At 50.4% G+C, this 21707-nt stretch overlaps 1 protein-coding gene across 4 annotated transcripts in view; it reads left to right on the top strand.

Moving 5' to 3' along the window:
- NPAS1 (neuronal PAS domain protein 1) overlaps nucleotides 1-21707 on the top strand; it is a 96206-nt gene that overhangs the window by 71442 nt on the left and 3057 nt on the right. For all 4 annotated transcript variants that reach the window (XM_083455016.1, XM_083455017.1, XM_083455018.1 and 1 more), the window contains 6 exons: nucleotides 4712-4886; nucleotides 12071-12183; nucleotides 12554-12750; nucleotides 13575-13681; nucleotides 15846-15993; nucleotides 18893-18990. In XM_083455016.1, the coding sequence (XP_083311142.1) occupies nucleotides 4712-4886; nucleotides 12071-12183; nucleotides 12554-12750; nucleotides 13575-13681; nucleotides 15846-15993; nucleotides 18893-18990 (838 nt within the window). The remainder of the gene's footprint in view (nucleotides 1-4711; nucleotides 4887-12070; nucleotides 12184-12553; nucleotides 12751-13574; nucleotides 13682-15845; nucleotides 15994-18892; nucleotides 18991-21707) is intronic.

Raw genomic sequence — 21707 nt, 5'->3', positions numbered from 1 at the left:
CTCTCTGGTCCTCAACCCATCAGCTCATTCAAGACAATGCAAGCAGGATGTGTTGCTCAGATGCATCGCCTCTTTTCACCTCCGTTGGCAATCTATTGTGGCGGTCTTCCTGCTGCGGAGAGGCATCCTTAAGAACATAAGAAGCGCCTCCTGGATTAGGCCAGGGAGTCCAGCACCCTGTTCTCACACCAGCCAACCAGATGCTTCTGGGAAACCCTTCAAGCAGGATTCGAACACAAGATCCCTCTTCCCTCCTGCAAGGGGCTTTCAGAAGCATTGCCGCCTTCAACCATGGAAGCTCCAAGGGCCTTCTGGCGGTTCCCTCATTGCGAGAAGTGAGGTTGCGGGGAACCAGGCAGAAGGCCTTCTCGGTGGTGGCGCCCGCCCTGTGGAACGCCCTCCCTTCAGATGTGAAGGAAATAAGCAGCTATCTTCTCTTTAAAAGACATCTGAAGGCAGCCCTGTTAAGGAAGTTTTTAATATTTAATGCTGTATTGTTTTTAACACTTGATTGGAAGCTGCCCAGAGTGGCTGGGGAAACTCAGCCAGATGGGCGGGGTATAAATAAATTATTATTATTATTATTATTATTATTATTATTATTATTGGCAGAGCGCCCCTGTTGTGGCTAGTCACCATTGAGGAACACGGTGCCAGGTGCTGTACAGAATTGAGCAGCCAGGCCAGAGGTGTGTTTCTAACAAGCCCCGGCTCTTTAGAGGTCTTTGACCCTGCAGGAGGGGGCAGCAAATATATTTCCTTTCCTCCCGTCTGCTTTCCGTGTCCCCCCCCCCATTACTGGCTGCCCCCTCCTTCATCTTCCTCCGCCTTCCTCGCCTCTTTCAGTCAAATTGCCCTTTGCTGGTGCATCTTTAATGAGGAGCAGCTCTTTTCGAATGCACCTGACCCTGCCGATAGCTCGGCATTATTATTTATTGATCCCTTTCTCCTGTCCGCCCCCCCCCCCCCCAATTCATTACGATGTGGGAAACGTTAACCCGAAGTGCTGACCTTTAGTATTCAAATCAGGCAGTGCGGTTCCCTGGCTGCCTGCATGCTGATGAGGTGCTGTTGGGTCGGCAGGCAGGGTGGCTCGGAGGTCACGGAGGTGGGGGCCCACCTTTTTATTTTATTTTATTCCTGGGGAGAGGGTGGCGGCTAACAGAAACGGCTGGGTTGTGTGCTCCTAGCTGCTTCTGCGGGGGGCCCTTTCGGGCAGCAGCCGAATGCAGCTGCCGCTTCTCTATGTTTGCGCAGGATAGGACCCTTCTGCATGCAGATGTGCCGGCACACCCAGACTCCCCCAATATCTAGTGCGGAGCCACAAAACAAGGGACATCTCACCGGGCAGGAAGGCTGCAGCTTGATTGCCGAGTGCATTGAGGAATAATAATAATAATTTTTTATTTACCGTATTTTTTGCTCTATAAGACTCACTTTTCCCCTCCTAAAAAGTAAGGGGGAATGTGTGTGTGTCTTATGGAGCGAATGCAGGCTGCGCAGCTATCCCAGAAGCCAGAACAGCAAGAGGGATTGCTGCGCAGCGATCCCTCTTGCTGTTCTGGCTTCTGAGATTCAGAATATTTTTTTTCTTGGTTTCCCCCTCCAAAAACTAGGTGCGTCTTATGGTCTGGTGCGTCTCATAGAGCGAAAAATTACTGTATATCCTGCCCTCCCCAGCCAAAGCCGGGCTCATAGCGGCTAGCAACAATAAAAGTAACACAGTTCACATAAAATCACAACCAATTAATTAAAATACATTCTAAAATCAATTCAGAATAAGATTAGTGGCAACCATTGGGCTAGAGTTCTTTGAGGATTATCAAAGGAGGGGGGGTCAGACTGCGCCTTGGCCAAAGGCCTGGTGGAACAGCTCCGTCTTGCAGGCCCTGTGAAAAGATGTCAAGTCCCGCAGGGCCCTAGTCTCTTGCGAAAGAGCGTTCCACCAGATCGGGGCCACGGCCGAAAACGCCCTGGCTCTGGTAGAGGCCAGCCTAACCTCCCTGTGGCCTCCAAGATGTTTTTGTTTGAAGACCGTAAGGTCCTCCGTGGGACATACCAGGAGAGGCAGTCCCGTAGGTACGAGGGTCCTAGGCTGTATAGGGCTTTAAAGGTTAAAACCAGCACCTTAAACCTGATCCTGTACTCCACCGGGAGCCAGTGCAGCTGGTATAGCACCGGGTGAATGTGATCCTGCGACAAGGACCCCTCGAGGAGTCTCGTCGCGACATTCTGCACCCGCTGGAGTTTCTGGGTCAGTCTCAAGGGCAGCCCCACGTAGAGTGAGTTACAATGCCTGGAGATTGAGCCCCCCCCCCCAAACGGTGGATCCTTTTTTAAAGGTAGAAAAGTATCTCGTTGGCATGCAAAAGGTCTACTCGCCAGTGGCACCACTGGCAGGCTAAATGATCAGGTAGCGGCAGGTGATGGGAGGAACCTCTTTTCTCTGAGAGCCTGGAAGAGCAGCTGCCAGTAAGGCTGGACAGCTCTGGTCGAGACGGGCCATTGGTCTAATATTGGAGGCAGTGACTTCACATTGCAACCCAGAGCAGTTACAGGTAGGTAGCCGTGTTGGTCTGCCATAGTCAAAGCAAAACAAAATAAATACCACCACTTCAAATTTGGTGATGATCTGTTTCTCTACAGCAATGGGCACCTGCATGGCTCCACAGTATGCCAACATCTTCATGGCAGATTTCCTAAACTCCTACCCACTCAAACTTCTCTTGTACTTGCGTTACATTGATGATATTTTTATTATCTGGACACATGGTCAACAGATCTTCGACACCCTCCACCAGACATTCAATGACTTTCACCCCACCATCAACCTAACACTGAACCAATCTATGCAAGAAATACATTTTTTGGACACTACTATAAAAATACAGGACGGGCGTATGTTGTTGTTGTTTAGTCGTGTCCGACTCTTCGTGACCCCGTGGACCAGAGCATGCCAGGCACTCCTTTCTTCCACTGCCTCCCGCAGTTTGGTCAGACTCATGCTGGTAGCTTCAGGAACACTGTCCAACCATCTTGTCCTCTGTCGTCCCCTTCTTCTACGGGCGTATAGACACCACCAACCAACTGACCGTCAAACGTATCTACATGCTTCTAGCTACTATCCCAAACTTACCGAACAATCCATTGTATGTAGCCAGGCTGTATGTTACAGCCACATCTGTTCACTCTAAGGTGCTACTGGAAGGAATTTTTTATTTTATTTTATTTTATTTGTTTTGTTTCAACCCAGAGCAGTGAGTCTGCTGTTCTCTTTAAAAAGATAAAATAAAGGCAAATGAGATTCTGCAGGAAGAAAATTCTGGGCATGCATGAATGTGTATGTCCCTCCTTCTCATTATTGTTAACGAGTTTTTGCCCCTCCTGTTCTGCATAATTTATTTTTAGTGCATTGTATCGCCCTGTTTCTTCTGCTCCCGGGAAGAAGGCAAAGGACTACCAGGAATGTATACCTCTTTAAATATAATACAAATAACTAAGCAGGGTGTTGGAGCCCCCACCCTGGCCCCTGAAAACCTCCTTCATCCGCACCTCTGGTTTTTGCTGAGTGTTGCCCGCGGACTTTCAAGCCACAAGGACTAGAAACTTGCCTTCTTTACAAAACAAAAAGCGAAAGCTGGGGTTCTCTGGAGGCTGAATCCTAAAGCCAGTGCTGCATTCAATTCTGGATTCCCACACTCCCCAGAACTGCAGTGCTTCTATGAAAATCCAAGAGGATCTGTTGCACCGGGCGAGAGGGATTTGTGTAAACTTGCTATGTTAACCTTCAGCGTTTAAATCAGGGCGGTACAGCTTTTCATATCAAGTGGGCCGCAAGAATACTTTGGCACAGAACACTGCTTTGTTGTGCAGGGGTGGGGAGTGAGGTCAAAATTGAAGGCACCTGCCCCAGCCCTCCTGCTGCCTTCCCAAAGCCAGATAAGTAAGCAAGTGCCCCCCCCCTTTTTGAGAAGGAGGCACAAATAATAATAATAATTTATTATTTATACCCCACCCATCCGGCTGGGTTTCCCCAGCCACTCTGGGCAGCTTCCAACAAAGTATTATAATACAGTAGTCTGTTAAACATTAAAAGCTTCCCTAAACAGGGCTGCCTTCAGATGTCATCTAAAAGTCTGGTAGTTGTTCATCTCTTTGACATCTGGTGGGAGGGCGTTCCACAGGGCGGGTGCCACTACCGAGAAGGCCCTCTGCCTGGTTCCCTGTAACTTGGCTTCTCGCAGTGAGGGAACAGCCAGAAGGCCCTTGGCACTGGACCTCAGCATCCAGGCAGAACGATGGAGGTGGAGACGCTCCTTCAGGTATACTGGACCGAGGCCATTTAGGGCTTTAAAGATCTGACAGGTTCCTAAAGCCTCCCTTTTCCTTCCCAGACCTGGCAAAGCACTAACCATGTTTTGGGAAGGAGGAGGACAGACCCCAGGACCCTGCCAGAGTCCTCACGCCTCCTTCCCAAAGCCCAGCACCATGCTTACCTGGCTGTGGAATGGCAGAACGGAGGGCTGGGATGGAGGGCTGTCCAATGTTGCCAAGGGCCGCTGGAAAAGGCCTCAAGGGCCACATGTTGGACCACCCTGATGTTGATCAACCTGGGTAAGGAGTAAGAAGGGGGTCAGAATGCAAGAGGGCTTGGAATCCCAAAAAATCCTGCTCCTGTTCCTGACACAGCCAGGTGTTCCTTGTCTTCCAGGTGGAGCTGACAGGAAGCAGCATCTTCGATTACGTCCACCCTGGAGACCACCCTGAGGTCGCTGAGCAGCTGGGCCTGAAGCCTCCCTCGGAGACGTCTCACGCAACGCGCCAGAAAGCGCCCACCCTGGCCACGGCCACATCCTCTTCTGGGCTGACGGAGACCTCTGAATCTGGTATGCCTTCTGGGTAACAGCAAGAGGGGAGAGGGCTCGGATCCTGCTCGCGGGTTTCCCATTAACGGGCGTCTGCTTGGCCACTGCAAAAACAGGATACTGGACTCGACAGGCCACCAGCCTGACCCAGCAGGTTATTCTTACTTTCTAGCATACCCATGCTTCAAGCACACCAGGAAATATTGCAAGCATGGAAGCTGTGTGTGGTTGCTCAGGTCATGGGGATCAGGCACTTGTCGCATGCTCAGAGGTACCCTCTCGCCTCCAGGGCTAGAGCAAAGCCATCTGTTTCAAGGGGGGGACCACCCATGGCTCCAAGGAACAGTGACAGGGAATTTCGTTTGACGTTCTGGCTCTCATCAGAGGTTTCTTGTTTGAGAGCCATGATGACTGAAGCCCGTTTAATGTCCAGTGTAGACTAGCCTTTATAAATGAATTAAAACTTGGTCCCAAACCAGCCTACCCCCACCAGATTCTCTCTTTTTGTCCACTTTCGCAGCCCGTCACCCAGTCTCCTCCTCTTCCATTGTTGTTGTTGAGTCGTTTAGTCGTGTCCGACTCTTCGTGACCCCATGGGCCAGAGCATGCCAGGCACTCCTGTCTTCCACTGCCTCCCGCAGTTTGGTCAAACTCATGCTGGTAGCTTCGAGAACACCGTCCAACCATCTCGTCCTCTGTCGTCCCCTTCTCCTTGTGCCCTCCATCTTTCCCAACATTAGGATCTTTTCCAGGGAGTTTTCTCTTCTCATGAGGTGGCCAAAGTATTGGAGCCTCAGCTTCAGGATCTGTCCTTCCAGTGAGCCCTCAGGGCTGATTTCCCTAAGAATGGATAGGTTTGATCTTCTTGCAGTCCATGGGACTCTCAAGAGTCTCTTCCATAATACTGGCTATATAGTATTTCACCTTCATTAGCTCAGCAATCTTTACAACACCCCGGCAAGGTAGACCACCCCTGCAGTCTTGACATTGCAGATTGGGCCGCTGAGACTAAAAACATGCCTATGACCAGGGCCGTCTTAAGCATATGTGGCGCCCGGGTGCAAAGATCCGCCTGGCGCCCCCCCAGGTTGCACAGGTTGCTGACACCTCAGCAGCAACAGGGATGTGGCAGCGGTGGCAGCAGAGCAAGGCCGCAGCCGGGCTGGGTGGTGGATGGGCAAACAGAGCCCAGCGCAACAACAGTCAAGCCCAAGGTGGTCCTGGTGGCGACTGAGCAAAACTGGGTGCCTTGTGTGAGCAGTGTGCGCTGGGCGGGCCTCTTGATGGCCCACCAATCCCAGGTGTGCAGGAGGGCATAGCTGGCCGGCTGCCCCAGCGCCTCGCTTGCCTGCAGCAGAAGAGCTGCCGTGCTCTGATGGGCTCTGCTCTGCAGCGGCTGTCAGCTCTTCCGAAATCCCCGGACTCCAAATCTCTGCCCCGGACTGAGAGCCCGGCGTCCGGGTGCCCCGCATCCCTAGCACCCATGGGCCTATAACCGAGTGAATTTGTGGTCATGGCAATGGTTGTGTGCTGGTCCCAGGGGGTTACCGTGCGGCGTGGTCTGAGTCCAGTCCAAGGTCGATGGTGTGGTATGGAGGCTGTCCGTCAAGGCTGAAGCGGGGTCCAAGGCAAGGAGCCGGATGTAGTCAGGAACTCTGGCAGAAGAGCAGGACAGGGTGCAGGCAGGAATTGGCTACCAACAATGTTGCTCCCGCAACCTGGGACTGGGGCTGGCTGCTTTTATCTGCCCCAACGCATAGGGCGGTCCCAGTCCACAGGTGACTCCCCTCTCCTGGCCTGGAGGCGAGCACTCCTCCTGTGAGAACCTAGTTCCCTCCGCCTCTCTGCCCTGAGCCTCTGCAGCTCAGGAGAGGCTGGAGGGTTACCGGACCCAGAGGCAACCTCAGCTTCCCCTGACGGGGCTGAGAGTGGAGCACCTGCAGGCAATGGGTCATCACCTCCGGAGCCAGAGCAGGCTCAGCTGGTGTCTGCACCTGAGGATCCAGCACAGGTGAGGACCCTTCAGGCTCAGGCCCCAGCCCCAGCTCGGCCGGCCCTGGAGGCAGGGACTCCTGTGCAGGCTGGGATTCCTCAGGTTCAGCCTCTGAATCTGATTCCCAGGCCATCACAGGTTGACCCTGGAGTATTCCAGCTCAGGCTTCTGGGATCAAACGTCATCGCATGCATGTTGTGTGGGTTTGCGGCCCCAGTGGGTTTTCTCCTGAGGAAAACGCTCGTGGGAAGCTGGAATTGTGAATCAATCTGGGCTGCAAAGGCAGACAGGAAGCCTCTTTCAGAACACTATTTTCTCTTGCAGACAGGGTGCATAATTGAAGCACAGTGACCCCCGTCTACTCCCTTCCCCCGTGGACGCCTCCAGCTCTAACCACTGGCCAGCATTTCCCTCCCCAGGGAGTTGGTAGAAAATAAATCTTTTGAATAGCCGACACGATTGATTTTTAAAGCTACGTGTCTATTTATCTTGTACCAGTTTATTTTTGACGGCAAACAGAAACGCAGGCACAGAATTTTCTTACAGGCCTCTGCTCTTCCAAACAGTGGAGCTCACTCCTTTTCCCCAGAGCTGGAAGAGAATCCATGCAAGGGTCATAGCTCAGTGCTAGAGCACCTGCGATTTGTGCAGAAGGCCGTAGGTTCAAACCCCGGTGTCTCTAGGTAGGGCTGGGAGAGATTCCTGCCTGAAAACCTGGAGAGGTTCTGCCGGTCAGTGTTAGACCAAGGGCTGCCAATTCCATGCCCTCCAGATGTGTTGCACTACAATTCCTAGCATCCCCGGCCATGGGTCATGCTGGCAGCGTCTGATGAGAGTTGTAGTTCAAAACACCTGGAGAGTGCCAGGTTGGGGGAAAGCCAGAGCAGACAACATCGACCTGGGTGAACAAATGACTCTGGCCCCATTCATGCTGTAAATTTAAAACACTATGATTCAGCTCTAAGCAGACATGGCTTTCGCCAAAGAATCCTCGGAACTGTTGCCTGTTAAGGCTTAACCCTGTTCCCCCTCCTACAGTTCCCAGATTGGCTTACAATCAATCCCTCCTCCCAGGGAACTCTGGGAATTGTAGTTCTGGGAGAGGAGCAGGGGGGTCTCCTAACAATTCTCAGTGCCCTGAACAAACTACAACTCCCAGGATTCTCTGGGGGAAGCCGTGACTGCTCAAAGGGGAATTGTAGAGTCACAAATTTGTAGAGGAACCACTAGGATCCTCTTTTGCCCAACATGGGGCTCGAACCCACAAGATGAAGAGTCTGACGCTCATGCTTGGACTACTGTAGTGCGCTCTATGTGGGGCTACCTTTGAAGGTGACCCGGAAACTACAACTAATCCAGAATTCGGCAGCTAGACTGGTGACTGGGAGCGGCTGCCGGGACCATATAACACCGGTCTTGAAAGACCTACACTGGTTCTCAGTACGTTTCCAAGCACAATTCAAAGTGTTGGTGCTGACCTTTGAAGCCCTAAATGGCCTCAGAGGCCCAGTATACCTGAAGGAGCGTCTCCACCTCCATTGTTCTGCCTGGACACTGAGATCCAGCGCCGAGGGTCTTCCGGCGGTTCCCTCACTGCGAGAAGCCAGGTTACAGGGAACCAGGCAGAGGGCCTTCTTGGTAGTGGCACCTGCCCTGTGGAACGCCCTCCCACCAGATGTCAAAGAGAAAAACAACTACCAGACTTTTAGAAGACATCTGAAGGCAGCCCTGTTTAGGGAAGCTTTTAATGTTTAACAGGTTATTGTATTTTAGTGTTTTGTTGGAAGCCGCCCAGAGTGGCTGGGGAAACCCAGCCAGATGGGTGGGGTATAAATAATAAATTATTATTATTATTATTATTATTATTATTATTATTATTATTATTATTATACCAACTGAGCTATCACAGTGCTTTAAAGGTATGGTACAGATGCGGCATCTTTCTCTGTTTTCCCTGTGCTGCTTTGATCCTGTTTTGCCCTTGCTTGGCTGCAAGCGCCGTTGGGCCGATGGGACGTTGCTGCCCGGGATCAGGCGCCGAGTCTCCAGTAGCTCTCCCTGTTGCTTCTCCGCAAGCTGACCTGGCGGGTCAGAGGCTGCTCCCCGGTGCCCGGTTTGCCCTCTGTCCCCACTCACTTGCACACCTGCGAAGGACACCGAGGGAGAGAGAGAGAGGAGCGAAGCGGTATCTCGAGTCTCCTCCTTTCTCGTTTGGCATCCGCCTGCTCGGCTTTTATCCAGGGAACTTGTGAAAGATTTATACCGAGCTGGAAAGTAAAAGAGAATACGAGAGCAGCGTTCTGCCCCTGAGTGTGTTCTCATAAGAATGTGGGGGGAGGAAAGGGGGGGGTCAGATGAGGGGTCTGTCTCATCCAGCAGTCTTGTTCTCAACATGCCCTGGCTAGCTAGATTCCTCTAGGACAGCTTTCACCCCAACCCAACCCCCTTCTAGCTGTTCTGGACCACAGATCCCATGTGGCTGTGTAACTCTGGGAGCTGCTGGGAATTGTCCAAAACAAGCTGAAAGAACTGACCCTTTTATGAACGTGAGAAGCAGGGATCCCCACAACCGAGAGAAGGAAAACGAAAGGGAGTGCTGGTTGCTCAGGTAAAACATTTCTTCTAGACCTGATGTCCTGTGTAGGGCAGTGGAGCTGCAGAATGCTAAAATACTTGGTCAGGGTTCCCTCCCCCCCCCATTAAAAAGCTAATCCAGGAACCAGCTCCTCGTGTGGCAGGCAGTTCCATAGGTTAAATTGTGCTTTGATGGGAGTGGATGGGAGTTGTGGTCCAAAACAGGTTGATGAAGGCTGATCTGAGTCCTCATTGCAGCCTCCTGTGGTTACTTGTTTCGTTGGGTTAGGTTAGGGTTTCTTTGTTTATTTCACTACATTTGTATCCCACCTTCTTCCTCCAAGGAGCTGAAGGTGGCATATATAATTCTCCCCCCCTCAACAACCCGCTGAGGTAGGCTGGGCAGAGAGGCAGTGACTAGCTGAGCTTCGTGGCTGTGCAATCCACATTTTGGTTTTTATGACCTTCAATAGTTCGTTGTAGACAGCATCTTAAAAAGCAGAGACATCACCTTGCCAACAAAGGTCCATATAGTTCAAGCTATGGTTTTCCCAGTAGTGATGTATGGAAGTGAGAGCTGGACCATCAAGAAGGCTGATCGCCGAAGAATGGATGCTTTTGAATTCTAGTGCTGGAGGAGACTCTTGAGAGTCCCATGGACTGCAAGAAGATCAAACGCATCCATTCTTAGGGAAATCAGCCCTGAGTGCTCACTGGAAGGACAGATCCTGAAGCTGAGGCTCCAAGACTTTGGCCACCTCATGAGAAGAGAAGACTCCCTGGAAAAGACCCTGATGTTGGGAAAGATGGAGGGCACAAGGAGAAGGGGACAACAGAGGATGAGATGGTTGGACAGTGTTCTCGAAGCTACCAGCATGAGTTTGACCAAACTGCGGGAGGCAGTGGAAGACAGGAGTGCCTGGTGTGCTCTGGTCCACGGGGTCACGAAGAGTCGGACACGACTAAAATGACTAAAGAATGACAACAATCTGATGTAGCTCTTGGCCACATCAATGTTCCTCACACCTATTCCACAGCATCTGTGAAGGAGTTAAGTTGATTCTTCTTGCACCCCTACTCCCTGCCTTCGATCTTCAACCAGTTTCTGAGTCATATAAGGAATCTCTTTCTTACCCAATAACTGCCAAGTTCGCTCAAGAGCTTTTGATGAGCTTTTGGGACGTTCAGATATATAAGATTGTTTCCAGCTAAGTTCTGCTCAAAGTAGACCCGTGAAATTCATCTAGGTTAGTCATGCCCATTAATTCGAGTGGGTCTGAGTATGACTAGCATCTGATCCAACCTCTCATGTCTACCAGATCACCCCTGGCCATGTGTTTTTTGAGACACACAAACAACTACAAAAGGCTAGAGTGAGGCAGGACCGCCCATTGCAGAAACCATGCTGATTCTTCCTCAACATGGCTTGTTCTTCCATGTACTTAGAAATACTAGCTTTAATAATGGTCCCTGCAAATTTACCTAGGAGAAAAAATAAGGTGGTGAGTCTGTAATAGCAAATGCCCACCTCATTCCTTAAAAAAATTAAAAACGCTCAGGTTACCTCTTCCAGTCCTCTGGGAAGAAGGAAACTGATTTTTAACGTTGAATATTTATGTTAAAAGATCAGCAGTTTTGCATTTGAGTTCTTTAAGCACTCTTGGGTGAATGCCATCTGGCTCTGACTTCTTGTTAGTTTTTAATTTGTCAATTAGCTCTTAAAGTTCACTCTTGGTCACCTCTATTTGACATAGCTCTGCAAACGCTTCTCTTCACCCCCCCACCCCCCGCACGAAAACAGTAGCCCAGATATGGACATCTTCCATGGGGAAGGCCAACGCACAAATACAATACGCAATTCTTCTTCAAAACTCTCCATCCTATGGAAAGTCATCTAAAGATCTTCTGGCTCCCTGGTTTCCTGTTCCTAATGTGTCCAAACTTGGCAAAACTTCTGCTTCTTAAAAGGAAGTCCACTCACCATTTACGGTGTCCTTGACACGGCTGTTTAACCACGCTGGCATCCTCCTGGACTTTTTCAAAGGGTTACTGTATAGGTAAAAGGTAAAGGGACACCCAATGATCCCAGCAAACACCAGGAGGGCCATAGACTGCCCAGCCATGTTCTAGTAAAGGTAAAGGGACCCCTGACCATTAGACCCGTTTGTGGCCGACTCTGGGGTTGCTGCACTCATCTCGCTTTACTGGCTGAGGGAGCCGGCGTACAACTTCCGGGTCATGTGGCCAGCATGACTAAGCCGCTTCTGGCGAACCAGAGCAGCGCACAGAAACACCATTTACCTTCCCACTGGAGCGGTACCTATTTATCTACTTGCACTGGTGTGCTTTCGAACTGCTAGGTTGGCAGGAGCAGGGACCGAACAACCAGAGCTCACCCCGTTGCAGGGATTTGAACCGCCGACTTTCTGATCGGCAAGTCCTAGGCTCTGTGGTTTAACCCACAGCGCCACCCGCATCCCTCTACTGTATAGGTACGAGTCCTGCTTGCTGGTTGGCCATTGTGAGGACAGAATGCTGGACTATGTGGGCCATTAGCCTGGTCCAACAGGCTCTGCTTATGTTCTTGGAACAGCTCCTAATTTTGAAGGTGTGACACCTGCCTGTCTCTGTATCTTAGATCCAGCCAGCTCCCATCCTGCTGAGGGCGACGTTTTGGACCGCTCCTTTTTCATCCGTCTGAAATCCACCCTGACCAAGAGAGGGCTTCACGTGAAAACTTCCGGCTACAAGGTAAAATGACGCCCGCTCCAGCCGTGGGTCTTACTTCCTCTTTATTTATTTATTAAAGATTTTCTTGAGTTACAAAAGCGTGTGCAATGTCTCTCTCTCGTATTCCCCCCCCCCCCATGTAACATTTTTACAGATCAGTTTTGCTTGTTGAGACATTAGGAAGAAAAGGGGGAGAGAGGGGGAGGCGGGAGAGGTGAGTGGGGGTGGGGTCGGGTGGCAATGTTTCTATTTTACTTACTATATGTGGGGTTTTGTGTCAGCGTTGCTTGTGCAGGTTCTCTGCTGTTCGCTTGTGTTCCTTTGGTGGTGAGAGAGGTTGGGGTTGGCCTCCCTCAAACCCACTTCTCCTGCTCTCCCTCGCCCCCTGCAGGTGATCCACGTCACGGGCCGCCTCCGCCCCCGGCTGCCCTCCTTCTCCCACGCCCACTCCCTGCTGGGCCGCGTGATGGGGCTGGTGGCGCTGGCCCACACCCTGCCCCCTTCCACGCTCAGCGAGGTGCGCATCGAGTGCCACATGTTCGTCTTCCGGGTCAACATGGACTTGCAGATTGTGTACTGCGAGAGCAGGTGGGTTGCCAGGGCCCTCTGGGCTGCTTTGTGCCATTCTCGGGGAACGCGGGCATCTGTTGGCAGAGACGGCTGAAAAAGTCACAGCGAGTTGGAAATCGAAATTACACACACAGCACTTCAAAGGATGGTGGCTTTCTGTTGTCTTTATTTCTCCTGTCCCCCTTGGTTTCGGCTATTGCCTCTGGATTTGCTGCTCCTGTCCCCCAGCCCCACACCCATATTGTATCTGAGCCAAAGTCCACGTAATTGATCCTATATTCTCTCCCTGCCTCCTTCCCCCACCCACGTTCCTTCTGTTGTTTCCATCTGCCTGGTTTGGATTGTAAGCTCCTTGGGGCAGGGCTCTGTCACACCTCTTTCTTGTAATAATAATAATAATAATAATAATAATAAAGATAATGATAATTTTTTATTTATCCCCCGCCCTCCCGAGCCAAGGCCGGACTCAGAGCGGCTTACAAGCAATAATAAAAACAAGATGAATGATTACAACTTAAAAAACAAAAGTAAAATACAACATTAAAATAATGGAACATTAAAATATTAAAATGTAGCCTCATTGCAGGAGGAGAAGGAAAAGAAAAAAGAAAGAGAGGGAGGGAGAGAATCAAATTGGCTCCAAGCCAAAGGCCAGGCAGAACAACTCTGTCTTACAGGCCCTGCGGAAAGAAATCAGATCCTGTAGGGCCCTGGTCTCATGGGGCAGAGCGTACCACCAGGCCGGAGCCAGAGTTGAAAAGGCCCCATATGAATGAATGGATCTCCTGCTCAGCCCTTCCGTAATCTGCCTTCCTTTTTTGCTCTTTCTTCCCCTGACACAGGATCAGCGATTATATGGACTTGACCCCCTCGGAGCTCGTGGGCAAAAGCTGCTACCGGTTCATTCACGGCGAGGATGTGGAGGGAATCCGGCAAAGTCACCTGGACTGTATGTTGGCTTCGTAACGGTGTTGACGGCGATAAGCTTTCTGTATTAGAGCATCCCATGCACATTCCTGGGTTGTGCCAGAGCTTCATCTAGTCCAGGGCATTCCCTCCAAGAGCTAGAATTCCTGGCACCCTTAGCAAACTACAAATCCCAGGATTTGGGGCAGGGGAGTCCATGTACTTTAAATACAGGCAGCCTTTGGCAAGTCCACAAGCAGAAACCACCCTCTTTCCCTTTAGATTCCCCAGGGACTGGTATTCAGAGGCTTTGGGAAACAGAGTCCTGGGCTAGACTGGCCTTTGGTCTGGTCAGCCAGGGCTGCACTTAGAATCATAGAGTTGGAAGGGACTGCATCTAACCCTCTGTAATGCAGGGATTTTTTGCCTAATGTGGGGCTCAAACCCGCAAGCCTCAGATTAAGAGTCTTGTGCTCTGTCGGCTGAGCTTTTTATGTCGTTCTAGAACATGGCTTGGGACGCAGGTGGCACTGTGGGTTAAACCACAGAGCCTAGGGCTTGCCGATCAGAAGGTCGGCGGTTTGAATACGTTGCTCAGTCCCTGCTCCTGCCAGCCTAGCAGTTCGAAAGCACGTCAAACTGCAAGTAGATAAATAGGTACCACTCCGGTGGGAAGGTAAATGGCGTTTCCGTGCGCTGCTCGGGGTCCCTTTACCTTTACTAGAACATGGCTGGGCAGTCTATGGCCCTCCTGACGTTTGCTGGGATCATTGGGATCATTGATAAAACTTTATTCTCATTAGCCAATGGCCATAGCAACAATAAAACATTACAGTATATGCAGAAAAGGAAGTTTGATGTAAGAGCACAGTTTAAAGTCCTGAATCAGCCGTCAGTTAGTGGCCCTTATTCTGATTGCCCCTGCTATGAACCTAGCAACCTTTGCTGTTATCTGCTCATTTTGATCTGATAGAAGAAAGGACATTGTGGCAGTGACTGAGCGCCCTGGGATGGTTAGTACGAGTGGAGTGATGATCTCGTTCCTCAGGTCTTTGTAGAGAGCACAAGACAGGAGGACGTGTGCCGCTGTTTCGGTGCTACCGTCTCCACAGGGGCAAAGACGTTTCTCAGGCGGGGTCTTTTGGAATCGACCCTCAAGTACCACAGATGGCAAAACATCCAGTCTTGCAAGTGTAAAAGCACGTCTCTATTTTGGGATAATAAGTTTGTACAGATATGGGGCCAGAGAATCAAAACTGAGAGGTGGAAAATGAACATACCAAGGGCAGAATTTCCTTATAGTGTCCAGGTTATTCCGATGCTCGATATCTTTTAGACATTGACCAATTAGACTGTTTACTTTAGTAGGGCCCATAGTGAGTCGGTGTTGTGGGGATAGGCCACAAGGGTGAAGTTTTTGATAGACGGTTTTAAGCCAGGCACTTTTATGGGAGTCTTGAAGTACTAAGGATAGTAGGGGGGGGGGTGTTGAGTTTAGGCGGAGCCAGAAGTTAAGAGTTCTTTGCCAAGTCCGTACTTCTACTGAAGGGAGACTTGTTTGCTGGATTACAGCTTCCATCGTCCCTTGCGGTTGGCCGTGCTGGCTGGGAGTGATGGGTGTCAGAGTCTAGCATCAACTGGAGGGCATTACAGACCAAAGGGGTCACTGTTTCGGCCAAAGCAATCCCCTGCATCTCTATAAGCTTCTCCGGATCCGTTTTCAGTCAAGATTCCTGCCTCGTAGGGGGTTGGACTAGATGGCCCTCGGGGTCCCTTCCAACTCCACAGTTCTATGATTCTTCTCCTACCCTGGCACCTCTTCAGCTCTGCTGCCTATGAAAAGCAGATTGTCCAAGGACCAGTTTTTTGCAGTTAGAAGAATCAAGTGGTAAAGCTCTTCCTGGACTGTACTACCTTCCAACAAAGTGGGGGGGGGGCTGTTGAATTTTTGATTTGCCCCCTCCATTAAAAACAAAAAACAAAAAACCCTCCTTGCATTTAACAAATGTGTTGTGAAAGAGTGAAGAATTTCAGCCAAGCTCAAGGCTTGCTCTCTACCCAGCTTGCAACCTTCCCTGGTGACCTGAAGTGGTACAGTCCGGGCAAGACTTTGCCACTGTTCCTCAGCGCTTTGGGGTAGACACAGTTAATGTTTTTCTTCTTAAAACTGTTGTTAACGGCTGTTGCCTCCTCTCCTCCTCCTCTAGTGTTAAACAAGGGGCAGGTGGTGACCCAGTATTACCGCTGGCTGCAGAAGAACGGGGGCTTCGTGTGGGTCCAGTCGTGCGCCACCATCTCGGTCAACGTCAAGAACCCCACCGAGAAGAACATGGTCTGGGTGAACTACATCCTCAGGTGAGGCGTCCCGTGTCGATTCGTACAAAGTTCAGAGCAAACGGGGGCAGATTTTTTAATAGCTTGCCACCGCCGCAACACCAGGGGTTGCCATCAGTGCATCCCAGTCAAGGTTGAGGTTCAATCCTGACACGACAGAAGTACTGTTTTGGGGGGACAGGGGGCGGGCAGGTGTGGAGGACTCCCTGGTCCTGAATGGGGTAACTGTACCCCTGAAGGACCAGGTGCGAGTCATTTTGGACTCGCAGCTGTCCATGGAGGCGCAGGTCAAATCTGTGTCCAGGGCAGCTGTCTGCCAGCTCCATCTGGTATGCAGGCTGAGACCCTACCTGCCCGCGGACTGTCTCACCAGAGTGGTGCATGCTCTGGTTATCTCCCGCTTGGACTACTGCAATGCACTCTGGACAATTTTTTAATTTTTTAAATATTTTGCTGGAAGCTGCTCAGAGTGGCTGGGGCGACCCAGTCAGATGGGCGGCATATATATAATAATAAATATTTTTTATTATTTATTTATCTTGCTGAAGCCCCCACCATCTCCCTCCCGAAAAACAACAACCCCAAAGCTGGCAGTGAGCATGTGTGCAAGTGGTTATTCTGCAAGAACGCAGGCTATTCTTGAAGCTGGCCTCCTCCCACCGGTGTGGCAAAAGTTAGGTACTCAGAGGGACCCTTAGGATCTCAGGAAACTGCCTTACGCAGAGTAATGCCATTGGTCCATCAAGCTCAGTAGAGAAACTGAGCTCACTAGGGAGTTTTCCAAATGGGCATTGGATGTTCAGGGTGCCTGGCTGCCTTTTTAAATCTAGTATTTTTCAAAGGTTCAGTCCCCGCTCCCTGAGGTCTCAAGTGGCAAAAGTTCATCAAGAGCTTCCACCACACTCAGCCCTTCGGATCTTGAGTCCTGTAAAGGTAAAGGGACCCCTGACCATTAGGTCAGTCATGGCCGACTCTGGGGTTGGGGCGCTCATCTCGCTTTATTGGCCGAGGGAGCCGGCGTACAGCTTCTGGGTCATGTGGCCAGCATGACTAAGCCACTTCTGGCGAACCAGAGCAGCGCACGGAAACGCCGTTTACCTTCCCGCCGGAATGGTACCTATTTATCTACTTGCACTGGTGTGCTTTCGAACTGCTAGGTTGGCAAGAGCTGGGACCGAGCAACGGGAGCTCACCCCGTCGCGGGGATTCGAATAGCCAACCTTCTGATCGGCAAGCCCTAGGCTCAGTGGTTTAACCCACAGCGCCACTCCTCAAATCAAGACCACCCCCATCTCTGTTGCCCCAGGTGCAACATTTAAAATCTACTTAAGAACTACCAAATATTCTCTGCTGAAGTCTTTTTTCTCCCTCTTCCCAGCCTGCCACGCTTGCCCACCCTTCCAAACAGATAAAAGGGATCTGTGAATGGCTACTCCAGATGGTTATTAATGACTACTTTCCCCCTTTCCCTCCCGATAAAGCAAAGGGAAGCATTATTATGCTAATCCTGCAAGCAATTGCCGATGGTAATGTATGATTTGTAAGGGTGATTAGTATTTTAGTTAATTAGTGCTGTAATTAGAGGCTAATTAACTTTCTTGCAGCCTCCCTGCAAACTTGCTTGCTTCCCTCTCGGCTGCCACCGCCCCGCCAAAACCAACACCACTTTGCAAAGCGGGACAGGGGAGGAAAAAATGCCCGGGCTGGAAGGCTCTGTGTTCGAGGAACAGCAAAGCGGTGTGTTGAGCTAGAACACACCATTTGTAAGTTGCGGGGAGGACAGTTTGGCAGTTTTGGGGAAGGAAAGCAGCTGAACTTAGCAGGTGGCGCTGACCCCCAGATTTTGTCTTCTCAATTATATGGCAATGCGGCATCATTTGGAAAGACCCCTGGGAGCAGGGAATGGTGCCTGAGAGTAGCGCGAGCATAGCAGCACAGAGGTTGTCGATGGGGAAAAGTGAGCACTGGTGTCAGACATAAACTCTCTCTCACTCCCTAGAGCCCAAGCCCCAGATACGTTTGGACTGCCATATTCACTTTTTATTTCGCACGGTGCCAGGGTTCCGAATCGCCTCCTTCCATTGCATCGGCTGCCCTGCGACGATAACTTGCTTTTGGGGGGAGGGACTCTTAACTTGAACTGGTTCCAGCTTTGCTCGCTTGACAATAAAACCCCCAACCCTGCTGTTTTTGGTATGTGTGCGTGTAGGGTGTTTTTTCAAAAAAAACACACACGCAACCAAATCCACAAGGGAGAGTTTTTGATTTCAATCTGTCCTTGTTTGTTCTTGGACAATGAAGCGCCAATGGTCCCTCTGCTGTGGCGGCGGCTGTTCCGCTGATTCTAGCCTGCAGGTGGCTGGATGTGTCAGCTCTTATTCAAGTTGGCTTTCTTCAGTCCCCTTCTGGTTTGCAAGAGGGTGGGAGGAGGGAGTTGCGGCGCTTATTTTAATCCCTGGCCTCTCCGCGTTGCCACATGGCTGCTAAGCAGGGAGACTGGATCTCTCTCTCTCTGTCTCGGCTTCCTTGCTGCCACCAAGCGGCCGCGCTTACGAGATCCAGCTACGATCCTTCACGATGCCAAAGTCCCCAGCGCCATTTCAAAGGCCTCCTCTGCTGCCTTCTGTATCCCGGCCACCACTGGAGGTGTTCCACTCTGAAGTTCTTTATACCGCTTTCCGGCGATCCTCCAAGCTGTTGTGGGCGGAATGGAAAAACGGACCCTCCTTCGAGGCATCTCCCGGCAAAAGATCCGAAACCGCAGCATCACCTCTGAACCTCGCAAAGTGCCTTCCAGGGGAACGAGCCTCCCTTGGCAAGATGAAGATACATCTTGAAGCTTTGGAACGATCCCCACATGTCCATTTCTTTAATCTTCTCCTTCCCTTTTTTCTCTTGTTTCACTTTTAACCCTTTCCAGCAAGCCGGAGTGTAAGAACACCGTGCTGGACATATTCCAGCTGCCTGGGATCCCTGCAAGACAGACGGAGGCCGCTGAGGTGGGGCCAGAATTCAAAGGTGAATAAAATGAAGCCTTGGACAGGGAGGGGAGGTTAGTTTGCCAAGCAGACGAGCTCTGTGCATTGCTAGCGGAAGAGATTTTGGCAAAGAGGTGTGGGCTGTCTCTTTCAGCAGAGCTCTTAGGTTCCTGCCTGCTAATAAAGCATAGCAAACCTACTATTTCCCCTTTAAAAATCAAAGGGCCCTTTTTGCTATTTGTTGTTGTTGTTGTTTAGTCGTTTAGTCGTGTCTGACTCTTCGTGACCCTATAGACCAGAGCACGCCAGGCACTCCTGTCTTCCACTGCCTCCCGCTATTTACCAGTGTGCATTTGCTATTTACCAGTGTGCTTTTGCTATTTACCAGTGTGCTTTTTTAAAAGAGAGTCCTGGTGTAGGCTGCCCTCGCTCTTCTCAGCCCCTTGGTGAACTGCTGCAGGCAGGTGGTGTTTTGTTTCTCTGGCCCCAATTCAAGGTGCTGTTTTCAGCTTTCAGGGGCTTGGGACCCTGGGGGAACCGAAGGATTGCCTCCTTCTATGTGTTTCTGCCCTGCGTGTTCCAGTCATCTTCTCACACCAGAGAGCCCTCAGCCCCATGAAGCACACCTTTAAAGCCCTAAACGGCCTCAATCCAGTATACCCGAAGGAGCGTCTCCACCCCCATCGTTCTGCCCGGACACTGAGGTCCAGCTCCGAGGGCCTCCTGGCGGTTCCCTCACTGCGAGAAGCCAAGTTACAGGGAACCAGGCAGAGGGCCTTCTCGGTGGTGGCACCTGCCCTGTGGAACGCCCTCCCACCAGATGTCAAAGAGGAAAACAACTACCTGGCTTTTAGAAGACATCTGAAGGCAGCCCTGTTTAGGGAAGCTTTTAATGTTTAAAAGGTTATTATATTTTAATATTCTGTTGGAAGCCGCCCAGAGTGACTGGGGAAACCCAGCCAGATGGGTGGGGTATAAATAATATATTATTATTATTATTATTATTATTATTATTATTATTATACCGTTATGGTCCTGACCTTGTGGCACACGCCCTGCCAGTTGGGGTGCCTCAGGTCCTGTTTGTTGGCCATGGTGCTGAGCCATCAGAAGTCTGCACTCTGCCCAATCATTCTCCCTCTGTGCTCCTTGCCTGGCCTAAGGAGCAGCAACAAATCGCTAGTCTTGGCTTATTAGAGCCTTTCCCAACCGGGCTCCTTTTAGAGGTTTCGCACTGCAACACCCATTATCCCTAATGCTGGCTGGAGCTGATGGAGGTTTGCTAGTTCGTTTATTAAATTTGCATGCCGCCTTTCATCCGAAGATCCCAGGGCGGTTCACAACTTAAAAAAACAAAACGAAGACATTAAGTACATAATAAACAAGCTGCAACCCCAACCAGGATTCATGCCCTACTGCAGTAACCGAACTAGTCCTCATGGTTTGTTTTCTCCTAAACAAACCATGGAGCCAGAAGTCACGATTTGTTGTTGAAGCTGCAGTTCAAGACAGGAGCGAGGAACCTCAGGTTGGTCCTTCGGGTCTCGCTGCAGGTCACAATCTTACTGCCCTGCTATGTGCCCTCCTCCGTGCAAAGGCCGAATGGGGATGGAACAAAGCTCCTCAGTTGCCTTGTGCGTTGGTCTCAAGTGTGTCCCAACCCCTTCCTTTCTTGCTGCTGGGCAAAAGGTTTTGCTCTGCATGGATTCTGCTTCTCATCACTTTTGCCTCTGGCCCTCCCCACTGCTGGTATGTGGCCCCTGGAAAGTGGCCCTTGAGGGTACAGTGGTACCTCGGGTTAAGTACTTGATTCGTTCCGGAGGTCCGTACTTAACCTGAAACTGTTCTTAACCTGAAGCACCACTTTAGCTAACGGGGCCTCCTGCTGTTGCTGCGCCACCGGAGCACGATTTCTGTTCTCATCCTGAAGCAAAGTTCTTAACCCGAGGTAATATTTCTGGGTTAGCAGAGTGTGTAACCTGAAGCGTATGTAACCCGAGGTACCAATGTATTATTATTATTATTATTATTATTATTATTATTATTATTATTATTCCATACTTCATCTGTAGGTCTCAAGGGGGTTTACAGCTTAAAAACAAAATGCATAATAAAAACAAGAACAAAATAAACCAATAACCCCCCACAAACATATTTAAAAGGGTTTAGGATCTTAAGATAGCCCAAGGCATGGCTCAGTGTGACCGTCAAGCTGAAAAAGATTATCCACCCTGCTGCTTGGTGGCTCATCACGCCACCCAGATGTGGACACTGCACTGTTATAAGTGGCCAGTGAAAACGTGGCTGTTTAGACTCTCTGCTGATTCACCTTTAACTTCCCAGTTTCAGAGGATGTTTTGTATATTGTTGTGGGGGCTCGGCCTTAAGATTTTTGATGGTGATTGCAGCATTTCTTCTTCTTATTATTATTATTAGCCACCTTTAGTTCCTTTGAAAATACATGAAGGGATAAATGAAATTACGGGGAGGATGTGCAACCTTATTGAGTAGGTTTTCCCCCTCTCCAAGGCGGAAATTCTGCCATGCTGGCTTTTGAGTTCCTGCTGTGCCCAAATCCACTTCAAGGCTTTCCGGAGTAGCTTTGCCCTGTGGTGGTGATTATCAGCTGCGCTGCTGGCAGGAAGCTGCTCTGAAGCGAGGTCTAAACTCTCCCCCAGGTCTTCTGCGGATAGAAATGTTGCTTGGCAAAATAAATCTGCCCAACTCCTGGCCGTGGGAAGATGCTTAGCTCCCTGC

Source organism: Podarcis tiliguerta (genome assembly GCF_965153285.1).
Source record: "Podarcis tiliguerta genome assembly, chromosome: 8".
Taxonomy (NCBI): domain Eukaryota; kingdom Metazoa; phylum Chordata; class Lepidosauria; order Squamata; family Lacertidae; genus Podarcis; species Podarcis tiliguerta.
This window is presented reverse-complemented; position numbering and strand designations above follow the sequence as displayed.